The 21902-nt window shown below is 46.1% G+C and overlaps 1 protein-coding gene across 8 annotated transcripts in view; it reads right to left on the bottom strand.

Annotated features, from left to right (window-relative positions):
• Nucleotides 1-3466: 3466 nt before the first annotated feature.
• The window catches only part of HERC4 (HECT and RLD domain containing E3 ubiquitin protein ligase 4), a 280806-nt gene continuing 262370 nt past the window's right edge, over nt 3467-21902 (bottom strand). For all 8 annotated transcript variants that reach the window (XM_029609698.1, XM_029609697.1, XM_029609695.1 and 5 more), the window contains 4 exons: nt 21501-21583; nt 19163-19346; nt 8073-8175; nt 3467-4123 (listed from right to left, as the gene is read on the bottom strand). In XM_029609698.1, coding sequence (XP_029465558.1) covers nt 3915-4123; nt 8073-8175; nt 19163-19346; nt 21501-21583 — 579 coding nt within the window. In that variant the 3' untranslated portion in view covers nt 3467-3914. The remainder of the gene's footprint in view (nt 4124-8072; nt 8176-19162; nt 19347-21500; nt 21584-21902) is intronic.

The raw sequence follows: 21902 nt of genomic DNA, 5'->3' as shown, positions 1-21902 counted from the left end.
TTGGCGGACTGTATATCTTTCTGCTATGAGCAGGTGGGCCTTCCACTTGGAGGCAGCGTTAAGGCGCAATCAGAGCCATGGCAGCTTTGGTGGCGCACTTCCATGCGGTCCACATCGCTGAGATCTGCAAGGCAAAGATGTGGAGCTCCCTGCACACTTTTGCCGCACATTACTGTTTGGACAAGGATGATTGCTAGGACAGTACCTTTGGCCAGTCTGTCCGTCAATCTGTTCCAGGTATAAGAACCCAACTCTCCCTGGTTCTTGGTGCCTCCTGTTTTTTGGTGAGTACACTAGGAAATTATTGGTGTTTCTGGAAATTACAGACATTATACAACCATTTTTTTTTATTATAGAAACAAGCCGTTAAGCCTGTTAAAACGGGCAAGGTATGCCAGCCAGAGCTGTCTATTCCGCACAATCACAGCTGCTCATGGGCCCGTAAAACAGGTGAGATGTTCGCAGCTCGTCGGTCAGAGCTCTCTTCCGCGCAGAGCTGCTCCCTTCACATTCGCGGCGCAGGCGCGGCACGTCAGTGAGAGCTGTCTCATCCGCGCTTTCGCAAGACGCTTGTGAAGCAACCGGGGCTCCAAGAACCCAACTCTCCCTGGTTCTTGGTGCCTCCTGTTGCTTCCCACAGCACTTCTGTTGTGCCCATTGGCACAAGGTTTAGTCCTATTGCTGGGGGCAGCGTGCAGCTTGGTATTATTCACTAGGGATGTGGAGAAGGAAAAAATTTGTTTCGTTTTGTTGGTACCCAAATTCGTTTCATTAGTTTCATAGGGGGAAAAACCAATTCGTTTATTAGTTTCATTCGTTTTGCCATAAAAAAATTCCTAAAAACACATTTATTTCAATCTGCTTTCCATATATCACACTCTAAATAACATAACTACTTCTCCATCATACAGGGCACAGCATTATTATATATTGATTTATTTTATGTAAACTATTCATTGTTTTAGATTTTTTATTTTTATTCTATATTTTTGTAATTTTGAGCTTTTATAATTTGATAATTTTTATGTTTCTTTTAAGTTTAATCTTTATTTACGTTTGTTTTTTTATTTAGTTATGTAAACCGTTTTGATTAAACACTGTTTGTAAAGACGGTATACAAACACTTTTAAATAAATAAAAATAAATAAAAGTCAATGGGGGAAGTATTTGCAGCCTATTTTTGGCTGCAGAATTGGGGTTTTCTTATCAATTCTGATGAAACTTCTGGGGAGCAATCATCAGAACGAGAAAAGAGCTCCAAGGTACTTAGACTATGGCAAAGTGGCACCAAAGTGGCACGAATAGCCTAAGGCACTGTAAAGGGGCAAAGGGGTACCAGGAGTGGCAAGAGTGCTTTAACAGAGGTGCAAAGCAGCAGCAAGAGTGTGTCAAAAACACACCACAGCTTCAAAAGAGAGCACCTATAAACAGTTCATGAACCCTCGAAGGCAGCATGACAGGCTAAGTGGCAAACAAGTGGCATCAACATCCTGCAGCAAAATGAAGGGGGTTCATAGCAAGCAGAAAGGGTGTCAGAAAAAAACACAAGGTGCCAATAAAGGGAAAAAGCAGCAGAAAGACTAGCATCAACACACTGAGGAACCATGATAGTGGCAAGAATACCACAAGTAGTAGAATCGTCTGGCAGCAAGGCAGAGTGGCAGAAAGTTGATAGGTGCAAGACAGGATGGCAGAGCGGAGGTAGTCTGGTCCCTGTGGTTTTGATAGGGGCAAGATAGGCTGGCAGAGCTGAGGTAGTCTAGCAAAAAACCTCAGATAGAACCCAAGAAGAAAGTGCACTGTGTGCTATGCTTGCTTAAGGTAGAAATACAGTGGACCCTTGACTTACAACTCAATTGGTTCCAGAGGGCTGGTTGTAACTCAAGTTGGTTGTAAGTCAAGACTATTTTTTCCATAGGAAATACTCATAATGCATTCCAAACCTCCCAAAAGCACCCCTTATCTAACCATCAGCTAGATAATGGAGCGGTGACCGACGTGCCACGAATGCGCAGTAGAGAGCAGCTCTCACCGACATGCCGCGCTTGCGCGGATGAGACAGCTCTCACTGACGTGCCGCGCCTGCGCCGCGAATGTGAAGGGAGCAGATCTGACTGCGTGGAAGAGAGCTCTGACCGACGTTCCGCGAACATCTCACCTGTTTTAACGGGCACATGAGCAGCTGTGATTGCGCGGAATAGACAGCTCTGGCTGGCATACCTCGCCCGTTTTAACAGGCTTAACGGCTTGTTTCTACAATAAAAAGTGGTTGTATAATGTCTGTAATTACCAGAAACACCAATAATTTCCTAGTGTTCTCACCAAAAAGTTATAAAATGTGCCTAGCCTACCAGAAACAATTTCACCTCCTCCACCAGTTCCTTTACGATATCTGCATATGGACTCTCTACCTGGGTAACATCAAGCTAGGTTGAGAGAACACTGCACAAATCTCATCTTTGTGTGAGTTTCCTCACTCCGAAGGTCATCAAATCTTCACAAGAGTGCGCTGTTCTGTTCGTACGTCACACTCTGCATGTCAAAGTGGCCCCTAACCCCTACACTAATACCTACACCTCACCTCGAGTAACTAGGTGGGCCTCATATAGGGGTATAAATACCTACCTAGTATGAGGGCATTATGGCTAGGCGCTGTCTCTCTCTCCCTCTCCTAAATAAGATATGTTTCATTCGTGGGGGATTGCTATTTGTTTCGTAGACCCATGAATGCAACGAAAAGATCCCTAGGGCAAGAAGGATAGTAGTCCTTCTTGCCCTAGGAGAAAGTGGAATTGCTTACCTGTAACAGGTGTTCTCCTAGGACAGCAGGATGTTAGTCCTCAGGAAACCCACCCGCCACCCTGCGAAGTTGGGTTCGCTGTTGGTTTGGTTTTTTTTTTCGCTCATCTTTTTGCTAAGATACAAGACTGAAGAGGGACCCTGTGAGGCTGTACAGATAGTGGCATGCTGGGCATGCTCAGTGTGTCAAAGTTTTCCATGCCGGGCTTCATCTGATGATGTCACCATCTATAAGGACTAATATCCTGCTATCCTAGGAGAATACCTGTTACAGGTAAGCAACTCTGCTATACCCCTAAACTGCATTAAACACCTCCATCCCCATCCTTAAAAACAAAAAAAAAAAAAATGTTTTCAGAGGTTGTTTAAAAAAAAAAAAAAAAAAAAAAAAGTCCCAATCCATCCTATAAAAGACCCACAGGGTATTTGGATGACTATTAAAATACAGCTCATTTCTACTGCTTATCGATAGGAAATCTTGATATAGTATCAAAAAAGGGGAACCTGGTCCCTTTCATTCATTTATTTTTTTTAATTTAATCAAATTAAAATGAGTGGAGCCCATATCTACTGTTTTTGCTGACAAATCTATGCAACATGGAAATTACCAGATCTTAATAAATAAAATATTGTAGGTCAGGCCACAATTACAGCTAAACAAGAATCACACTGTTATCAAAATGTGACATTTTATTACAAAAGTAACATATTTACAAAATCAAAAATAAGGCTAACTGCAGTGAACAGGAAAAAAAACAATGTTTTCACATGGTGATTAAAGAATCAGCAAATCTTTCATGCACTCACACACAATCCAATCTCATAAGCTAAATGTTAAAATCCATGTTGTGGAAATTGAGTTTCATTCACAATACAAATTTTAAGATGGCAACCAGGATGTACAGACTGCTCTGTACAGTCTGTTCATCCTAATTCTAAAAAGGACCTGTTTCTCTTTTTGTGTATCTTATAGCACTGAACATTTTGCGAATAGTGTTTAATCATATCATTGCCTCTGCTTGGCTGCTGGACCTACCATTTCAAGAAAATTATGTCAAGAGCTTGAGTCTTAGATCATTGCTGCCACAAATAGCTATATCATTTCACTTCCAATACTATACTAAATTGAAGCCTTCGTAGTGATCTATAGCTTGGATCAACTTGGATTTCAAGGTTTCTTTATCTGTGTACTTTGGGAGATCAAGAAGATTAAAGCAAGTGTGGGCCACTGGAAGATAATATTCTCCTCCTGCTGTGGGCTGTATGACCAGCTTAAGACTCTTCATTCCAAGGATAGGGATCCGGTCACTACCAGTCAGAAATACTATCAAGAAAACAAATTAAAATGAACTCTTAAGACTCTGAAAGCCTATTTCACCACCACTGAACTGTAACAAGGTATTATTTATACACAAATTTCTTATTTACATTTTATCATCATCTAGTATGATCTGCCTACAATTCAGAAAGAAAAATATTGGATGAGCTGTGCAGTACTCAAAATTATCAACTATATTCACATAAAACGCAATTATGTACCTGTAGTTATGTTGGATGCCAAGTATGAGGCGTTTCTACTAAGCTCCAAACTTTTTTATAATTTACACCAACTAGGTAAAGCTAGAACCATTGCAAGCACATTTTTCTATTTTTGGAATTGGAAAAGGACAATTGACAATTCCCAAAAAGAAAGGAGGATATGATGTGTGGCACTGCTGAGATAGCAATTACATCTAGGTACTCTAAGGCTATATAAGCCTTAATAAGGCCATGGATGTTATCTAAGGGTTGTTTGTTGCAACATAAATGAGCAGAAGAGAAAAACTGAACACACAATTTTTGTTCTAGTATGATATTTTGTTTGATGGAGACAGGTAATAGCTGGAAGGAAACAAATAAAAATGGGCCCTGGGGGAAAGGAAGTTACATTACAGCACAGTCAAGCCAAACTTAATTCTCCAATAGGAAGAAATGTCTACATGCATTTGAATAATGAGTGGCGACTAACAAATTTCACTAATAGATGACAACCTGAGGTTAAATATAAATGTTGCTGGCCCTTAGCATGATAGGCTTTGACATGTTTCCCCACGTTCCTACCAGAATGAATGATGATAAATGCAATATGTGTCATTTGGAAGTAATTCATTTACCCAAAGGACTGTCATATTTATTTGTGTAAAAATAAAAGGATGGATGAATTGCATGAGGGCTTCAAGTTTCTCCAGCTAAAGAGGCAACAGGTCCATGGTGTGGAGGGCAGCTTCTCCCAATGGGCATGAGAAAAATGTCAGAAGGATGACTAAGCTTAAATTCTGACAGCAGCTCAGACTGCAGGTTGAAGTGACCGCCATCGGAACTACAAATTTCCAGGTCAAGTAGGTTTCCAACAAAAGCTGAATGGAACAAAAGGGTTTATATCCCATGATACAATGGTGATCTTTGAAAGGAGGTTTCAAATGCATAAGACCCTGCATAAACTTGATAAAAAGTATCAGCTGTACTCTGTCTTATTTTTGGAGTGCTACAAAAAAACACCAAAGCAAAACAGATTTGGGGACTTGCTTATACACCATCTGAAGAATCTTTCCCATATCTAATTAAGTAACTTCCTAGAAGACTCCACAATGGCCTTGTCTTCTGGTTCATAAGGGCATTCATAAGGGGGAAAGAGTAGGTCAGATATAACTTAGGAGGACGGGAAGTCTTAGTGCTGCCACTTGAGTGCATGTGCACTTTCCCCATCTCTCGCCCCTCCATGTTCTGCTTCAAAGTCACTCATTTTATTTGCTTGATTTATATCCGCTTTTCAGGTACTTCAGAGTGGATTGTATTCAGGCATACAAAATGAATCTTGAAAGAGAAGTCTTGGAACAGGAAGGGATGGCAGGGATAAATGTTCAATAAAAAGAAGCTGCCTGTTTGACAGCCAAGACTAATGGAAGTGGTTTGTTTCGGTGACTCTAGTGCCATCTAGTGGCCTTGAGCTTTGAGAAAGTGTCAGAATTTGAAAAAAGCTCTTCCAGTTTGCCATGCAACAGATCACTTGACTCATTAGTATAGCTATTAAAGATGATTATTTTCCAAGAATTTTCATTATTAATGCTCGAGTTCCAAAGAATTCAATGCCTTAAATGGGGCAAAATGAGCCATACATATCTAGGCATCAGTATTTAAAGTAGAATAAAAAATACTTGCAACTTTTAACAGGGAAAGTGACGGAGGATCTGTAATTGGGCTGGAGCTTGAGTTTTCGCATTGCAGGAAAATCTTGGATGTTACACATTATCTAATGGTTTTAGGATCTGTACTTTTTTTTTTTTTTTTTTTAACATTGCAAACCAAAACATTAAAAGTGAGGAGAAAGCAGAGTTGCTTACCTGTAAACAGGTGTTCTCACAGGACAGCAGGATGTTAGTCCTCACATATGGGTGACATCATCAGGATGGAGCCCAATCACGGAACACTTGTCAAAGTTTCTAGAACTTTGGCACCACTGAGCATGCCCAGCAGGGTACCAACCCTGCATCCAGCAGGGTCCCCCTTCAGTCTCGTGTATAGTAAAAAATACGTGCGAAAAATAAAACAACAAATCGCAAGCGTACCCAACTCCGCAGGGTGGCGGGTGGGTTTCGTGAGGACCTGAAGGGCTCGATGACCTCATCGGTGGTAACACTCCAGAAGGGCCTGGCATCAGTGATTCACCCTCACCTGAAGAGGGGAATGGGCATTGAAGGACTCTGAGGTAACTATGTTTTCCTCAGTGCCGAAGGCAAAGCATGATGAGGGCATCGATCCTGTTCAGCATCGGTGGCATCGGATCCGGCATCAGTATCGGAGCTGGTATCGGTACATATGGAATCGGGTGTCCATGGAGAGCTTGCACCACTGCCTCCTCAAACATCCAGTTCAGTTCCTCACGGAACGCTGGCACTGTTAAGACCAGGTCCGGAGTGGGAGGCTGGATAGGCACCGCCGGAACAACCACCGGTATAGGTGGAGCATCGGTTGGTGCCTCCACTGAAGGCGAGGGATGCCTCGGTGAACCCGGCACTGAGGAGGTTTGGGCTCCTCGACACGGGCCTTCTTCCTTGGTGGCTCCTTGGAAGTGGAAGCCACCGGTGCGCTCGGATCAGATGGTAAGGCTTCGCGACGCTTTTCCCTATGGTCACCCTTACTGGTATCCGGCGCTGAAGAAGCAGAAGCCGAAGTCCTCGATGCAGGTCGAGAGTCATCGGTATCCGACCGGTGACGGGACTTGGCTGGCGACGGTGTCAATGACTTCGAAGCTTTTGAAGAAACCTGTTTGGGATGGAACAATAAAGCCATCTTTTCCAAACGAGCCCGACGCCCTTTAGGAGTCATTTGGGCACAGTTGGTACACGAATCTACAGCGTGGGTAGGGCCCAAGCACAAACCTGGTGAAGGTCGGTGATGGACATTGTCCACGGACAGTCCGGGCACCTACCCGTCGCCATCGTCGTCGATAATTTAGGCTGCGGCACGGTCGGTGACCTCCGGGCCTAAAAGTTGGAACTGTCAGTAACCGATCGAAAAGGTAGTAAAACTTACCGAACGGACACGGGTATCGACAGTATACAAAGGGGACCCCCAGCCGGGGTGAAAATTTTTGAACAACTTGAACTTTTTCCTGAAGAATATTTTCCTGTCAGGAAACCATGTGGCAAGAGCTGCGAGGAAAAAGAGACTGAAGGGGGACCCCTGCTGGATGCAGGGTTGGTACCATGCTGGGCATGTTCAGTGGTACCAGTCAAAGTTCTAGAAACTTTGATAAAAGTGTTCTGTGATTGGGCTCCATCCTGAGGATGTCACCCATATGTGAGGACTACCATCCTGCTTGTCCTATGAGAAATGCAGATTCAGCACCATGGCCTGGCAGCAGTCTCATGGAGCAGAACTCCAGAGTTCAGTTTCTTATTTGAAATGGCAGATGGAGATATTTGGGGCTGGGAAGAAGCTTGATAGCATCCAGCATTCAAGTTGCTTGAGCTTTCTCCCCCAGCCTAGGAGCAAGTTGCTCTTGTGTCATATAATCCAAAAAATAGACTTGCATGATTTTTTTTTTTCCTAACTGAAAATACTTTTTTTTTTTTAATAAATAAAACATTTTTATGTAAACATACAACAAGGGCTTTGGAGTAAATGCTGTTTTCATCTCTGAAGTAAAAAGAGAATTCTAAAATTCTGGTATAACAACTTCCTTCCAAATTCTCATGTTATGTTATGAGCACAGGTTCAAATGCTATACTCACACAAAAACTGCTTTTTCTTTTCCAGTGGCAACTCATGAAACACCTCCCAAAAGAGCTTAATTGTTGTATGTTCTGCCCAGTAATCTCCTTTGTATTCTGTGTTCTTTAAAAAAAAAAAAAAAAGGAAAATAAAATGGTAATTTTATAGGATGAGCTTATTCCAGCCAAGTAGACAATCACATCTAATTACAATATATATATATAACACAAAACAGATCCAGGTAACATAGGATACGTAAATACAAATGTTCTTTCTTGTACTTATAAACAATTCAGGACAATCTATGGGAAACAATTTTGGGTAACTGCCACAGAAAGAGATTTTACCAATCTGTTTTCAATAGCAGTATTCTATCAAGCAGCTATAAGTTGCCAGTTTTAAAATTCACCTTTTAGTGTTATTGCCAAAACCATCAGTCAGGGCTTGATGAACACATTCCTTTCAGAATAGGGAACACTAGAGAGTAGAGATGTGAATCGAGTGCTGGAATCGGTTCCGGTTTCTGACTCGTGGACCCGCAGGAAATTCTGTTTCCCGCGGTCCGGGCATTTTTTTTTTTTTTGGCTATCCTGAGCCAACGCCCCCCCTCCACCCTGACCCTTTAAATCTAATTATTTACAATCCCCCACACTCCTGACCCACCCAAAACCTTCCTAAAGTATCTGGTGGTCCAGCAGGGGTCCCGGAAGCGATCTCCTGCTCTCGGGCCGTCGGCTGCCAGTAAACAAAATGGCGCTATTGACCCTTTGCCCTTACCATGTGACAGGGGCTATCGGTGTCATTGGCCGTCCCGTCACAATGGACAGCCGGCGCCATCTTAAAAAATGGCATGGGCCATCCATTTCTCCTACCATGTGATAGGGGCCGGCCAATGGCACAGATGGTAAGGGCAAAGGGCCATCGACGCCATTTTGTTTATTGGCAGCCGACGGCCCGAGAGCGGGAAATCGCTCCCGGGTCCCCCGCTGGACCACCAGGTACTTTAGGAAAGTTGGGGGGGGGGGCGCGGGAGGCTGGGGGATTGTAAATAATTAGATCTAAAGGGTTGGGGTGGGTTGGGGGGGGTTCTGTGTGCCCTTTCTCCCTCCCCCCAAAACGATAAGAAAACCACATGAAAATTTCGTGGGGTTTTCCTATCATTTTCAGGGACCCCCGATACATGACGGATTAGAAAATATCGTATGATATTTTCATCCGTCAAAAAAACAATGCACATCCCTACTAGAGAGTACACTGTCGGGTGTGTGTTTCTCCATTGTTTTACTGAACAACTAAAGAAGCCAAGATCACCCTTTGAGAAGTTCATACCACACAGACAAAGCAGAGTTGCTTACCTGTAACAGGTGTTCTCACAGGACAGCAGGATGTTAGTCCTTACATATGGGTGACATCAATGGGGTGGAGCCCTCACGGAACACTTTTTGTCAAAGTTTCTAGAACTTTGACTGGCACACTGAGCATGCCCAGCATGCCACCAACCCTGCATCCAGCAAGGGTCCCCCTTCAGTCTCGTTTATAGTAAACGTACGAGCGAAAAATAAAATAATAAATCGAAAGCAAACCCAACTCCGCAGGGTGGCGGGCGGGTTTCGTGAGGACTACCATCCTGCTGTCCTGTGAGAACACCTGTTACAGGTAAGCAACTCTGCTTTCTCACAGGACAAGCAGGATGGTAGTCCTCACATATGGGTGAACAGCGAGCTGAGGATGCTCGAGTAAATGTACCAAAAACACCCAAAGATGTGCAACAGGCACAACAACAGGGGTGGGTTTGGTTAGACGGGCATCCTGAAAATCCAGTGGGCTACTGGAAGGAAGTTGGGTTATTAAGCTGAGAATAGACTGTGTAGAACAGCCAAAAATGGAATCTTGCTTGCCAGCCTTGTCCAGGCAATAATAGAGCTGCAAAGGTATGGAGAGAATTCCATGTAGCAGCTCTGCAGATGTCAGTAAGGGGCACTGAACGGAGGTGCACTACTGATTTTGCCATGGCCCTTATAGAATGTGCTTTCACACGTTCCTGCAGTGGAAGGCCTGCTTGTTGGTAGCAGAAGGAAATACAGTCCGCTAGCCAGGAGGATAGAGTCTGTTTGTCCACCGGAACCCCCAGCTTAGTTTTATCGAAGGAGACAAACAGCTGGGTGGACTTCCTATGGGCTGCAGTGCGCTCCAAATAAAATGCTAGGGCACTTTTGCAGTCCAAGGAATGCAGCACTTGCTCACCTGGATGTGAGTGGGGCCTTGGAAAGAAAGTAGGTAGTATAATGGATTGATTTAAGTGAAATTCAGATACTACCTTCGGTAAAAATTTAGGATGAGTGTGGAGCACCACTCGATCATAGAGAAATTTTGTGTAAGGTGGGTATGTCACTAGAACCTGTTGCTCACTAACTCTGCGAACTGACGTTATAGTGAGATAATGCAGCTCGCAGGAGTGTAGAGGCTCAAATGGAGGTTTCATGAGCCGTGCTAATACTACATTGAGGTCCCAGGCAGGGGCCGGGGGGACGCAATGGGGGTTTTAGATGTAATAAGTTGTGTCGATATTGAGACTTCCCCTACGCCCTTATGGTACGCGGCTACAGCACTGACATGCACTCTGTTGGAGGAAGTTTGTAGACCAGACTCCGACAGATACCAGAGGTAGTCTAGGAACTTTGCTGTGGGGCAGGTAAAGGGGTCTGTTTCCTTAGTTATGCACACGAGGAAAACATTTTCCGTTTGGAATGATAAGATTTCCTAGTAGAAGGCTTTCGTGAAGAATTAGCCTTTCAACATCCATGCTGTCAGCAACAGGGCCTGGAGGTTCGGATGACGCAGCTTACCGTTGTTCTGAGTTATCAGGGACGGATCTGCTCCCAGGCGAATATAAGGATGGACTGAGAGGTCGCAAAGGATGGGAAACCATACCTGTCGTGGCCAGAAATGGAGAAATTACTTACCTGATAATTTCGTTTTCCTTAGTGTAGACAAATGGACTCAGGACCAATGGGTATAGTGTGCTCCTGATAGCAGTTGGAGACTGAGTCAGATTTCAATCTGACCTCAGCACTACATATACCCGTGCAGGAGGCTCTACTCTTCAGTATTGTCCTCGAAAAGCAATTGTGGATATATGTGTGTTTGAATAACTTGATTAACTTGAACTGGTTGACATGAATTCTAGCTGGAGACCACCAGTGCACTCAACTGAGAAACACCGACACCCAGTAATTATGGGTGTCTTGACTAGGGGTAAAGCATGGCTTACCCGTGCTTGTCTTGCTCTCGGGAATTGTCACTCGAGGTTTCCGTATTATGAGGCAGCCATGGCGGGATACTGAGTCCATCTGTCTACACTAAGGAAAACGAAATTATCAGGTAAGTAATTTCTCCATTTCCTAGCGTGTAGCAGATGAACTCGGGACCAATCAGATGTACAAAAGCTACTCCCGAACTGGGTGGGAGGCTGCCCATGGCTCACTTAGTACTGCCCTTGCAAATGCTGTGTCCTCCCAGGCCTGAACATCCAGGAGGCAGAACCTTGAGGTGTGAATGGAGGACCATGTTGCCGCCCGACAGATCTCGGCGGGTGACAGCATCTTGGTTGTGTTGACGACCCACCCGAGATTCTGCAGTAGATTCTTGACTCTTGTGGTTGCCTGATGACTCTTCTGGAGGATTTTTCCCTGATCAGCCAATTGTCCAAGTACGGGTGTATGAGGATTCCTTCTTTCCTCAGTGTCGCTGCCACTACCACCATGATTCTCATTGTGGGGTGAGGCTGGGGCCTGGACCTGAGCCGGCTCCCCTCTTATTGTGTTTGTTCCGAAAGGACTGGCCCCTGCCTGCGGGGCGAGGTGCTTGGTATGTTTTCTTGTACGGTCTAAAGCGCTGTGATCCTCTGCCCTTGGATGTTCGGGGAGAGGGGTGAAGGCTTATTTTGTTCTTGTCCTCCGGTAGCCGAGGTACTGGGGATTTGCCCCATTTGTCGGCTAACTTCTCCAGTTTGCTTCTGAACAGGAGGGCTCCTTTAAAGGGCATTCTCATGAGTTTCGTTTTGGAGGTCGCGTTGGCTGACCAGCTTCGGAGCCAGTGTTGTCTTCTGGCTGCCACAATGGATGAGACGCCTCTGGATGAGGGGCGCACCAAGTCGGACGTCGCATCCGTGAGGAAGGATATCGCTGGTTCTAATGTTTCGACGGGCGTGGTAGCGTTCCTGGCAAGTGATAAGCAGGCATGTGTCATCACGGTACAGCAGCGATCTGTAGTGTCATAGCTGCTGCATCAAATGACTGTTTAAGGATGGATTCCTGACGTCTGTCCTGGGCATCCTTGAGTGCCGCTCCTCCTTCGACTGGAATGGTAGTGTGCTTCATGACAGCGCAGACTATGGCGTCCACTTTGGGGAAAACCAGGAGTTCTTTGGCTGATGGTAGCAGTGGGTATAGGGCTTCCAGGGCACTTCCCTCCTTTGAAACTGGCCTCCGGCGCATTCCATTCCAAGTCGATCAGTTGTTGTACGGCCTGCAGCAATGGGAAATGGCGTGAGGCCTCACGGAGCCCGACCAGCAGATGGTTCGTCTTTGGCTCCGCTGTGGCACTTGTGCCTGGGATGGCCAGCTCCTTCAGGCTCAGAGACATGAGGTCTGATAACTCATCTCTGGAGAAGAAACGCATTATGGTTCGGTATGGTTCCGTTCCTGGAGGGATTTCTCCTTCCTCCAGGGAGTCTGGTTCTTCCTCAGAGGTGTCCGTGTCCCCTAAGAGGAGGCTTTTGTCCAGAGGGGGCACGTCTCAGGGAGGCCGAGAGGGGCCTGGAAGGTTTTGGTCTTCTGGTGGAGGCTGTGGCACCGGTGGCACCGATTGTGCCTGGACAAAGGTTTGCAGCCCTTTGAAGAACTCTACCCAGGAAAAGGTTCCTGGATCCATATTGAAGCCAGTGGCGTTCCCCGAGGTGCCCCGCGGAGTAGGGGCTGAGCCGGGAATAGAGAGGTCCAGGGTACTATTGTTGGTGGAGCCGGATTCCTCTACTGGCTGGGGGGCTCTTGTCCTGGTTCTCCCAGGGCCTTTTCACACTGCAGGCATAGGGCAGAAGCCACTTCGTGTTGTGCCGCTCTCAGGTGGCAGGCTGGGCAGAAAGCTTGCCCCTTGGCTTTCTTGGCCGGTGGTGCCATGATTTGAGCGCGTGGAGTAGATGAAAACTCATCTGTGCGCCTATATGCATGCAGCAGGAGGCTTAGATATGCGCTCCGGGTGCATCGAAGATGTGCGTGCAAGATTGTGCGTGTAGGCCGCTATGTGTGTGCCGCTGTGCGCGTCGCTGTGCGCACAAGTAGTTTATGCGCCTGGCTCGCCGCTGTGCGCACGGCTCGATTGTGCAGACAATACGGCGATCAAGGGAGGGAGATGGCGCCGGCGACCACGCAGGCAAGATGGTGACACCCCCCCCCCTCCCGGGAAGATCTCCACACGAGGGAGAACCCTCATACCGAATCGGGGTCTAGCCCGGACAGGGCTGTTCAACCCGATGGGACAGACGCCGGAGAGCGATCTGTGCGGCTATCCGAGCCTCAGAGACTTTAAGAAAGTTTTCTATCTTACCTTGTCTCGGCGCTTCCCAGTCTTGTGCTGGGCGGTCTCCGGCTGCGGGGGGAGAGGGGAATACCTTCACCGCCGCACTCGGTATTGCATCCGCTGCCTCTCAGCCACTCCCGTTCCTGGGGGCTAAGTCCATGCCAGGAACCGGCTACTGGACAGAGGCTTACCTCTGAGGGATCTCGGAAATCACCTCAGGAATTCTCAACTGGGGGAGGGACCCTTAGGTATCACCGCAGGAGAGCGGGGATCGTTTGAGGAGGTAAGATTATTTCTTCTTTGTTTTAGAATTTTCTTTCTTCTTTTGGTTTGGATTTTCTAACGCTGTGCAAGCGTGTGTAGAGTCACAAACTGCTATGGAGACTGAGAAATACTGAAAAGCAGAGCCTCCTGTACGGGTATATGTAGTGCTGACGTCAGATTGAACTATGATTCCGTCTCCAACTGCTATCAGGAGCACAGTAGACCCATTGGTCCTGAGTCCACCTGCTACACGCTAGGAAAGGGGCTATGAGAATCATTAAGCCCTTGTTCTTGCCGTAACTTCATGAGAGTCTTGCTGATGAGTGGAAGTGGAGAGTACGTATATAGGAGACCCTGTGACCATGAGAGGGCAAAAGCATCCCTTGGTGGCGCCCTGTGACTGTGATGTAGGGAGCAAAACTTTTTCACTTTGCAGTTGTGAATGGATGCAAAGAGATCTATGTGCGGATAGCCCCACTGCTGGAAGATATCCTCTGCCACCGTGGGGTTCAGGGACTATTCATGGGGACGAAAGGTCCGACTCAATTTGTCCGCAAGTACATTGTCCACGCCTGCCAGGTAGGTTGCTCTCAGGAACATGGAGTGAGAGAGAGACCAGGCCCATATCTGTGCTACTTCCTGACGTAGCAGGTATGAACCCGTCCCCCCCTGTTTGTTGATGTACCACATCACTACCTGGTTGTCTGTCTGGACCAGGATTGTCTTGTTAGATAGGCAATCCTTGAAAGCTATTAGGGCATACCTTATTGCCCTGAGCTCCAGAAAATGTATTTGATGTTGTGATTCTGCCAGAGGCCAAGTTCCCCGAGTTTGCAGGCTGTTAACATGGGCTCCCCAACCGAGGTTAGAAGCATCTGTTGTCAGTGTTATTTGAGGTTCTGGAGCTTGAAAAGGTAGTCCACTGAGAAGATTGGACTCTTGAATCCACCAAGATAGTGAGAGCCGGAGCTGCCTGGTGACGTGGACAATGCTGGACATTGGATGGTGGGCCTGAGACCACTGGGACTTCAGTGTCCATTGAGTTACCCTCATGGCTAGACGAGCCATTGGAGTAACATGAACTGAGGATGCCATGTGACACAACAGGGTTAGTAAATGGCGAGCTATTGTGGATCGGCGAGCCAGCACTAGTTTCGCAAGGGTTGCCAGAGTGTGGGCACGATCCCTTGGGAGAAAAGCTTTTGCCCGGATGGGTATCTAAGTCCACTCCAATGAAGGAGAGGATCCGTGACGGAACGAGATTGGATTTTGAGTAGTTTACTAGAAATCCCAGTGACAGTAGTAGCTATAGGGTTAGATGGAGGGAGTTTAGAACCTCCTTCTCGGATGGAACCCTTAGCAACCTATCGTCTAGGAAAGGGTAGACATAAATGCTTTGTTGCCTTAGGTATGCAGCTACTAATGCCAGGCACTTCGTAAAGACCAGAGGTGCCGATGCTAGGCCGAACGGTAGCACTCGATACTGGAAGTGTCTGTGTCCGACTAGGAAACACAGGTATTTTCGATGAATCGGCATTATCGCTATGTGTGTGTATGCATCTTGTAGGTCTAGAGAGCAAAGCCAATCTCCCTTTTGGAGAAGAGGGAGCACAAGGTTACCATTCTGAACTTTTCCTTTTGTAGATGCTTGTTTAAGGCACGAAGATCTAAAATTGGACGAATGCCTCCTGATTTTTTCGGTTTTAGGAAATATCGAGAATAGAACCCTTTTCCCCGTTGTAGAGGGGGCACTGGTTCTAGGACATTGGATTGGAGGAGGTTTGTTATTTCCTCCTCCAGGCGTGGTCGGATAAACCCCACCCCGGCCGAGGTGGGGAGTCCGATGGCACTGAAAGGAAGTTGAGATGGTAACCTTGAGATACTACCGAGAGGACCCATTGATCCGTAGTGATTGTGTGCTGGATAGTAGTGAAGTGGCACAAGCGGCCGCCCACTGGCAGAGATGGTAGTGCAGGTTGACACTTGCTCTCTAGCCAGAAGTCAAACCCCGAAGTAGGACCAGCCTGTGGAGCTGGTTGGGCTTTCTGAGGCCTGGACTGATGAGCTTGACCCTTTTGGTATGGCCTGGTTGGGCAGCTGCTTTATAGGTCGTCCTCTTAGTCTCTCTTCTGAAGGGACATTTTGAAGTAGAGGGAAAGTTAGATGGTACAGACGAAAGCTGGCGCAATGTCTCGTGGTGGTCCTTGAGCTGCGCGACAGTCTCCTGAATTTTATCTCCGAAGAGATTATCACCTGTACAGGGGAGGTCCACCAACCTCTCCTGAACTTCCGGCCATAAATCAGAGGACTTCAGCCATGCGCATATTCTTGCACTTATCCCGGCTGCAGACACTCTAGAAGCTGTGTCAAAGATGTCGTATGCAGCACGGACCTCGTGCTTTCCAGCATCGAGGCCTTTGAGTATAGAGTTGAGTTGTACCTGGAATTCACCTGAAAGGGACTCCAAGAAGTCTTGAGGAAGTTTAAAAAGGTTTCTTATGTATTGAGTCATGTAAAGCTGTTAAGCTGCAATACGTGAAATTAACGTGGAGCCATGGAATACTCTGCGTCCCAGGGCATCAAGAAACCTCTGTTCCTTCCCAGGAGGTGTAGAAGGATGTGGCCTAGGTCATCTTGCCTTCTTCTGAGCAGACTCTACCACCACAGAATGGTGAGACAGTTGGGTCTTTTGGAACCCAGGAGCTGCTTGGACCAAGTAGGTGGCACCCGTCTTACGGTTTACTGGTGGTACTGTACCTGGATGTTCCCATCTTCGTTGTAGAAGCTCAAGGAGGACTTCGTGAACAGGTATAGACATCACCTCCTTGGGGGTATCCACAAACTGGAGGACTTCAAGCATTTTGTGTCTGGAGTCTTCTTCTGTTTGTAGCTTAAAGGGAATGGTTTCTGACATCTCCTTTATAAAGCTAATGAAGGACAGATCCTCTGGAGGTGAACGTCTTCTCTCATCAGGAGGAGAAGGCTCCGAGGGGATGTCATCGGTATCCTGGGTATCTGAGGAATCATCAGACCAGGGCTGGTATGGCTGATCTCCTGCATCGGGTGGGCCTCCTGATGGTAGGAAAAGGCCTATTTCCGCTGGATCCGGTCGTGGCACCGAGGGAATCGGAGGAGGCACTAATAAGGGCTGATGCGGCACCGAAGATGGGACGGGCACCAATGGAATCGGTGACCTCGATGGACGCTTCGCTGGAAGAACTCCCGATGGTCCTGGAACCGGATCTAGCATCGATGATTCCTCATCTTCCGATGACAGGGGAATCGGCGACGATGGAAATATCGGTGTCTTTGGGGGCACCGGTGGAAGTGCCCCGATAAGCGTGTCCAACCTGTCCAGTGATGGAGCCAGTACCGTGGGCATTCAGATCGGTGACCGAGCTCGGAGCCGGTGTCGATGGAGGCGGAAGACCTTGCAGTGCTTGGATGACTGCCTCTTGAACCATCCGGTTTAATTCCTTGCGGAAAGCTGGTGTTTGGAATACCAGTTCCGGAGTTGGAGGCTGCACTGTTGTCGCCAGAGGTTACACCGGTGAAAGTGGAGTCGCGGCTCCCGGCACCACTGAAGGTAGGGAACGCCTCGGTGACCCGGGCATGGAGGAGGATGGGGGCTCCTCAGCGCAGGCCTTCTTCCTCGGCGGCTCCGTCGAGGCCGATATCGAGGCCTGACCTGGATCGGCAGACAAAGCCTTTTGATATCGATGCCAGTGCTCGGCCCGGTCCTTCTCCGGCGCAGAGGACGAAGAGGTAGACTTCTTCGGAAGAGATCCCGGCGGCCGAATATTGCCGGTGGCAGGTCGGTGCCGAGGAGTTGACGGTGACGGCGTTGATGAGGTCGAGGCTTTAGACAGAGTTGGCTGTTTAGTTTGAAACAGAAACTCCATTTTTTCTAAGCGGGCCCGGCTGCCCTTAGGTGTCATTTGGGCGCATTCGGTACAAGTCACGACGTCATGGGTAACCCCCAAGCACAGGACACATACCTGGTGCGGGTCTGTGATGCAGATCGTCCTTGGACAGTCGGGGCACTGTCGAAAACCCATTGCCATGCTAAGGAAAATTTTAACCGCGGTGCGGTTGGTGGTCGTTAGACCTGAAAAGGGAACCTTTGGTAACCGACCGCAAAAAACAAGGTAAAGCCTTACCTAATGTTAGCGGGTATCTATAGTTGATAGGGGGACCCCCAGATGGGGTGAAGTTTGTCAAATTTTTTGAAAAAATTTCCGTGAGGAAAAGTCCTGTCAGGAATAGGTGTGAGAGCTCCTCAAACTGCATGGCTACTGCTGCACGGAAAAAAAAGAGCCTGAAGGGGGACCCCTGCTGGATGCAGGCTTGGTGGCATGCTGGGTATGCTCAGTGTGCCAAGTCAAAGTTCTAGAAACGTTGACAAAAAGTGTTCTGTGAGGGCTCCATCCTGATGTCACCCATATGTGAGGACTACCATTCTGCTTGTCCTGTGAGTATCTTATTTTTTATGTGAAGCACTTCAATTAACATGTTTCTGTCTGTGGTACAACTGTGTGCAAACTTAATGAGACGTACAGCAGATTATTTGTTCCTCAAGGGTGAATGATGGAAACTTACCAACTGAACTACACTCAAAATGGAAAACAAGCAGCTAGTCTGGTGGAGTAGCTTTTATAGTGACCAGGTTAGGTAGCAACACACAAAGCCACATCTAAGGGTGGATGCCTTAAGATATTTCTGATACCTGAACTGTATATATGGGGTAAACAATTAGATATTGTTCCAATTACATATTCCCCATTTAGAATTGTATAAACTGGGAGCACAGAGAGATAATGCGACTTGCTCCAAGTGACTTGCAGTCAGTAACAAAAAAAGGTGTGTATCCTGAATTGTCTCAGGATGTGTCCCAAGTCAGTCTGATGATCTCAGCACTAGCCTATGTCACGTGGTACTGTATACAAGTTAATACATTCATACCCATTAAACAGAACAGAGTGGGAGCTGCAATTCCAAGCACTGTGATCGCTTGGGATAGAGGGAATTAAAAACTCCTAGAAATGTTTCATTTCACAGATTTAACTGTTTCAAAGGGTCATGTTAATGGCCTTTTGAAAAAAAAATTCATTAAGAAACCCCATTACAATTCAAGTGCAGCTCACTATAGCAATAATTTCCCCTTAACTGGGCATATGCTGACTCAAAGGAATGGTTCTGATTTTGTATTTAAATATCAAGTTTCAATTTTACATTTATTCTTGAGTACCAATGAAATTCAGCCACTTACTTTTTCTAGTTCTTTCCAGTCATAATTTGTGTTTCCAATCACCATTGATTGCAGTTCACTGGGTTGAAAGAGTTGAAGAACTTTACCTCCACATACCTTGTGAAAGCCTGCATGAAACGCATCAAATAAGGAAGCCACGGATTTATTGAATATGTAGTCCACATAAGCTTCTACATATTCCTGCCTGCAAATTGGAAACAAGTTTACAAACTTTAACATTCATTTTTATAATGCAAGACTGTAGTATTCCAGTTAACACATCTCACTGACATACCGTATTTTTCGCTCCATAAGACGCACCTGACCATAAGAATCACCTAGGATTCAGAGGGGGAAAATTAAAAAAAAAATTGTGCTAAACCCGCTCTGTCCCCAGGCGTCTGTGCATCTTATGGAGCAAATTAGGGGAGTGCATAACATTTTTTTTCTCCCCATTTTGTTTTCGGGTCTGGGGAGGGCCATTTCGGTCCATTCCCCAGATCAGAAAACTTTTGTCTTTCTAATTCTGTGGGGATCCCCCCCCAAAAAACCCCCATCCCAACCCTTTAAATTAATTAACAAGCCCCCACCCTCTTGACCCCCCCAAGACCTGCCAAATTAATTAAATACAACCCCCCACCCTCCTGACTCCTCTCCAATATCTTCCAAATTAATTTACTACAAGCCCCCACCCTCCTGACTCCCCCAAGACCTGCCAAAAGTCCCTGGTGGTCCAGCGGGGGTCCAGGAGCGGTCCGGGAGCGATCTCCTGGACTTGAGCCGTCGGCTGCCAGCAATCAAAATGGCGCCGACGGCCCTTTGCCCTTACTATGTCACAGGGGCTACCGCTGGCATTGGTCGACCCCAGTGACATAGTAAGGGCAAAGGGCCGTCGGCGCCATTTTGATTGCTGGCAGCCAACGGCCCAAGTCAAGGAGATCGCTCCCGGACCCTTGCTGGACCACCAGGGACTTATGGCAGGTCTTGGGGGGTTATAGTAAATTAATTTGGAAGGTCGGGGGGGTCAGGAAGGGGCACAGACATTTTCCCCCCACTTTTGGGGGGAAAAAAGTGCGTCTTATGGAGTGAAAAATATGGTAAGTGCTTGCTTCAGTTCTAGTCGACAATTTGGTGGTGACTATGCAAAAATGTGAAAACTTTTAAATGCAAAAGAAAAATATACAAAAAAAAGAGATACACACATTGGACCTTATGCTTATACATGTGGGGCATATTAAAGAAAAATGAATGCCTGAATCTCAGTATGAAGATACTATTAATAATAAAAGAAAATTTGATGTCTTAGTTTCTAGATTGGTATAAAGTACAGAGAAACATGAGGCAGTTGGTAATTTCTGAAGTTAATTTTCAGAGAGTTTGCTCTGCTCCTCCTAATAATCCCCCGATCCAACCACTCACTGCCTGGCCTACACCCGCCGAGGTGTCTGCCTGCTAGGCCGTTCAGACTGCTCACTCGTGTCTGCTGTTGCGAAAGCAGACAGTGGATTTTTTTATTAATGTAAACTTTACAGCCAAATATATTTAATGAGGGGACTTCCCTGGATAAAGTAGTGCTTTATCCGCAGACATGGTCCTTTAGACAGTAATTATGCACATACTTTTACATGCATAGGGGAGAGGCATTCCAGGGGATGCAGTCGGGGCAGGGCTGGATACTCTGCATACCTTTTGATTTTAAATAGAAGGCACGTAAATTTTCTCTGAAAAACTATGCACATCAAATAGCAGGTGGAATTGTGCACGCAGAGTTTTTTGGGATAATTTTCAAATGTAAGTTCGCTTTGAAGACTCATATAACTTTGAGGCTTATAATAGCCTGCAAATTTTCATGACCTGTTAAGAACAATTTACAAATCCACTCATCTGGTTCAATAGCAATTTACTGAGGTAAAAATTGGCTATTTGGAAATTGCCAACCCTCAATGAAGGTAAATGGATGTGCAGGGTTACAGACAGAGTGCACTTTTTGCCTGTCTGAGCGGAGGCCATGTTTGGGGTGAGGTTGGAAAGCAGGGTATAGATTGGAAAATCCAATCTAGGCATGCTTTTCTCAGCACAAATGCGCCCATAGTAAAAGCAGGTGTAAAGTTTGCAGGATCCTTTGTATTCGTGGGCAATTTTCAAAGGGAAAGCTTGTTGACTTTGTACCTAGGCGAGATGATCTCAGTAAGCAGAATATTAATAGCAGCAATAATACAATATTACAATATTAACAAAACAATATAACGTGATCATAAGAACACCATTTTTTTCTGCACTGGAAAATCAACCTTCCAAAATCTTAATGTCTACAAATGTTATGGGACCATGTTAAAATTATTCTGAACACAATACTCACTTGTTTTCCTGGTTAACAGGGATGTTATCACCATTTGGAACCAATTCTTTAACTTCAGTTGCACCAAAATTTTCCACAGTGATCTGTGAAATGGTAAAGACGACATCAATTCACTATACACAGCATGAAAACTCTGTGTGGTTACATGACTTATGTGTCACCATAACTCAGAATCTGAAACTTCATTCAGCCTTTTCTCTTTCATCAATAAAACTTTCATGTGAAATATCACACAACGAAGCAACAAGAGAATACCTGATATTCTGATTTCCCTTTCCCCCTTGATTTAAACAAAGCACTAAAACACAGGTTTCCTAGCTGACAAGTTTCTCGGAGTCCCATCCAAACAGTTTAAATAAGGAGAATATCCTCCTCATCAGCAGATGCAGACAGTTTTGCATG

Source organism: Rhinatrema bivittatum, chromosome 7 (genome assembly GCF_901001135.1).
Source record: "Rhinatrema bivittatum chromosome 7, aRhiBiv1.1, whole genome shotgun sequence".
Taxonomy (NCBI): Eukaryota; Metazoa; Chordata; class Amphibia; order Gymnophiona; family Rhinatrematidae; genus Rhinatrema; species Rhinatrema bivittatum.
Note: the sequence above shows the minus strand (reverse complement) of the source record. Positions and strands in the feature narration are given on the sequence as shown.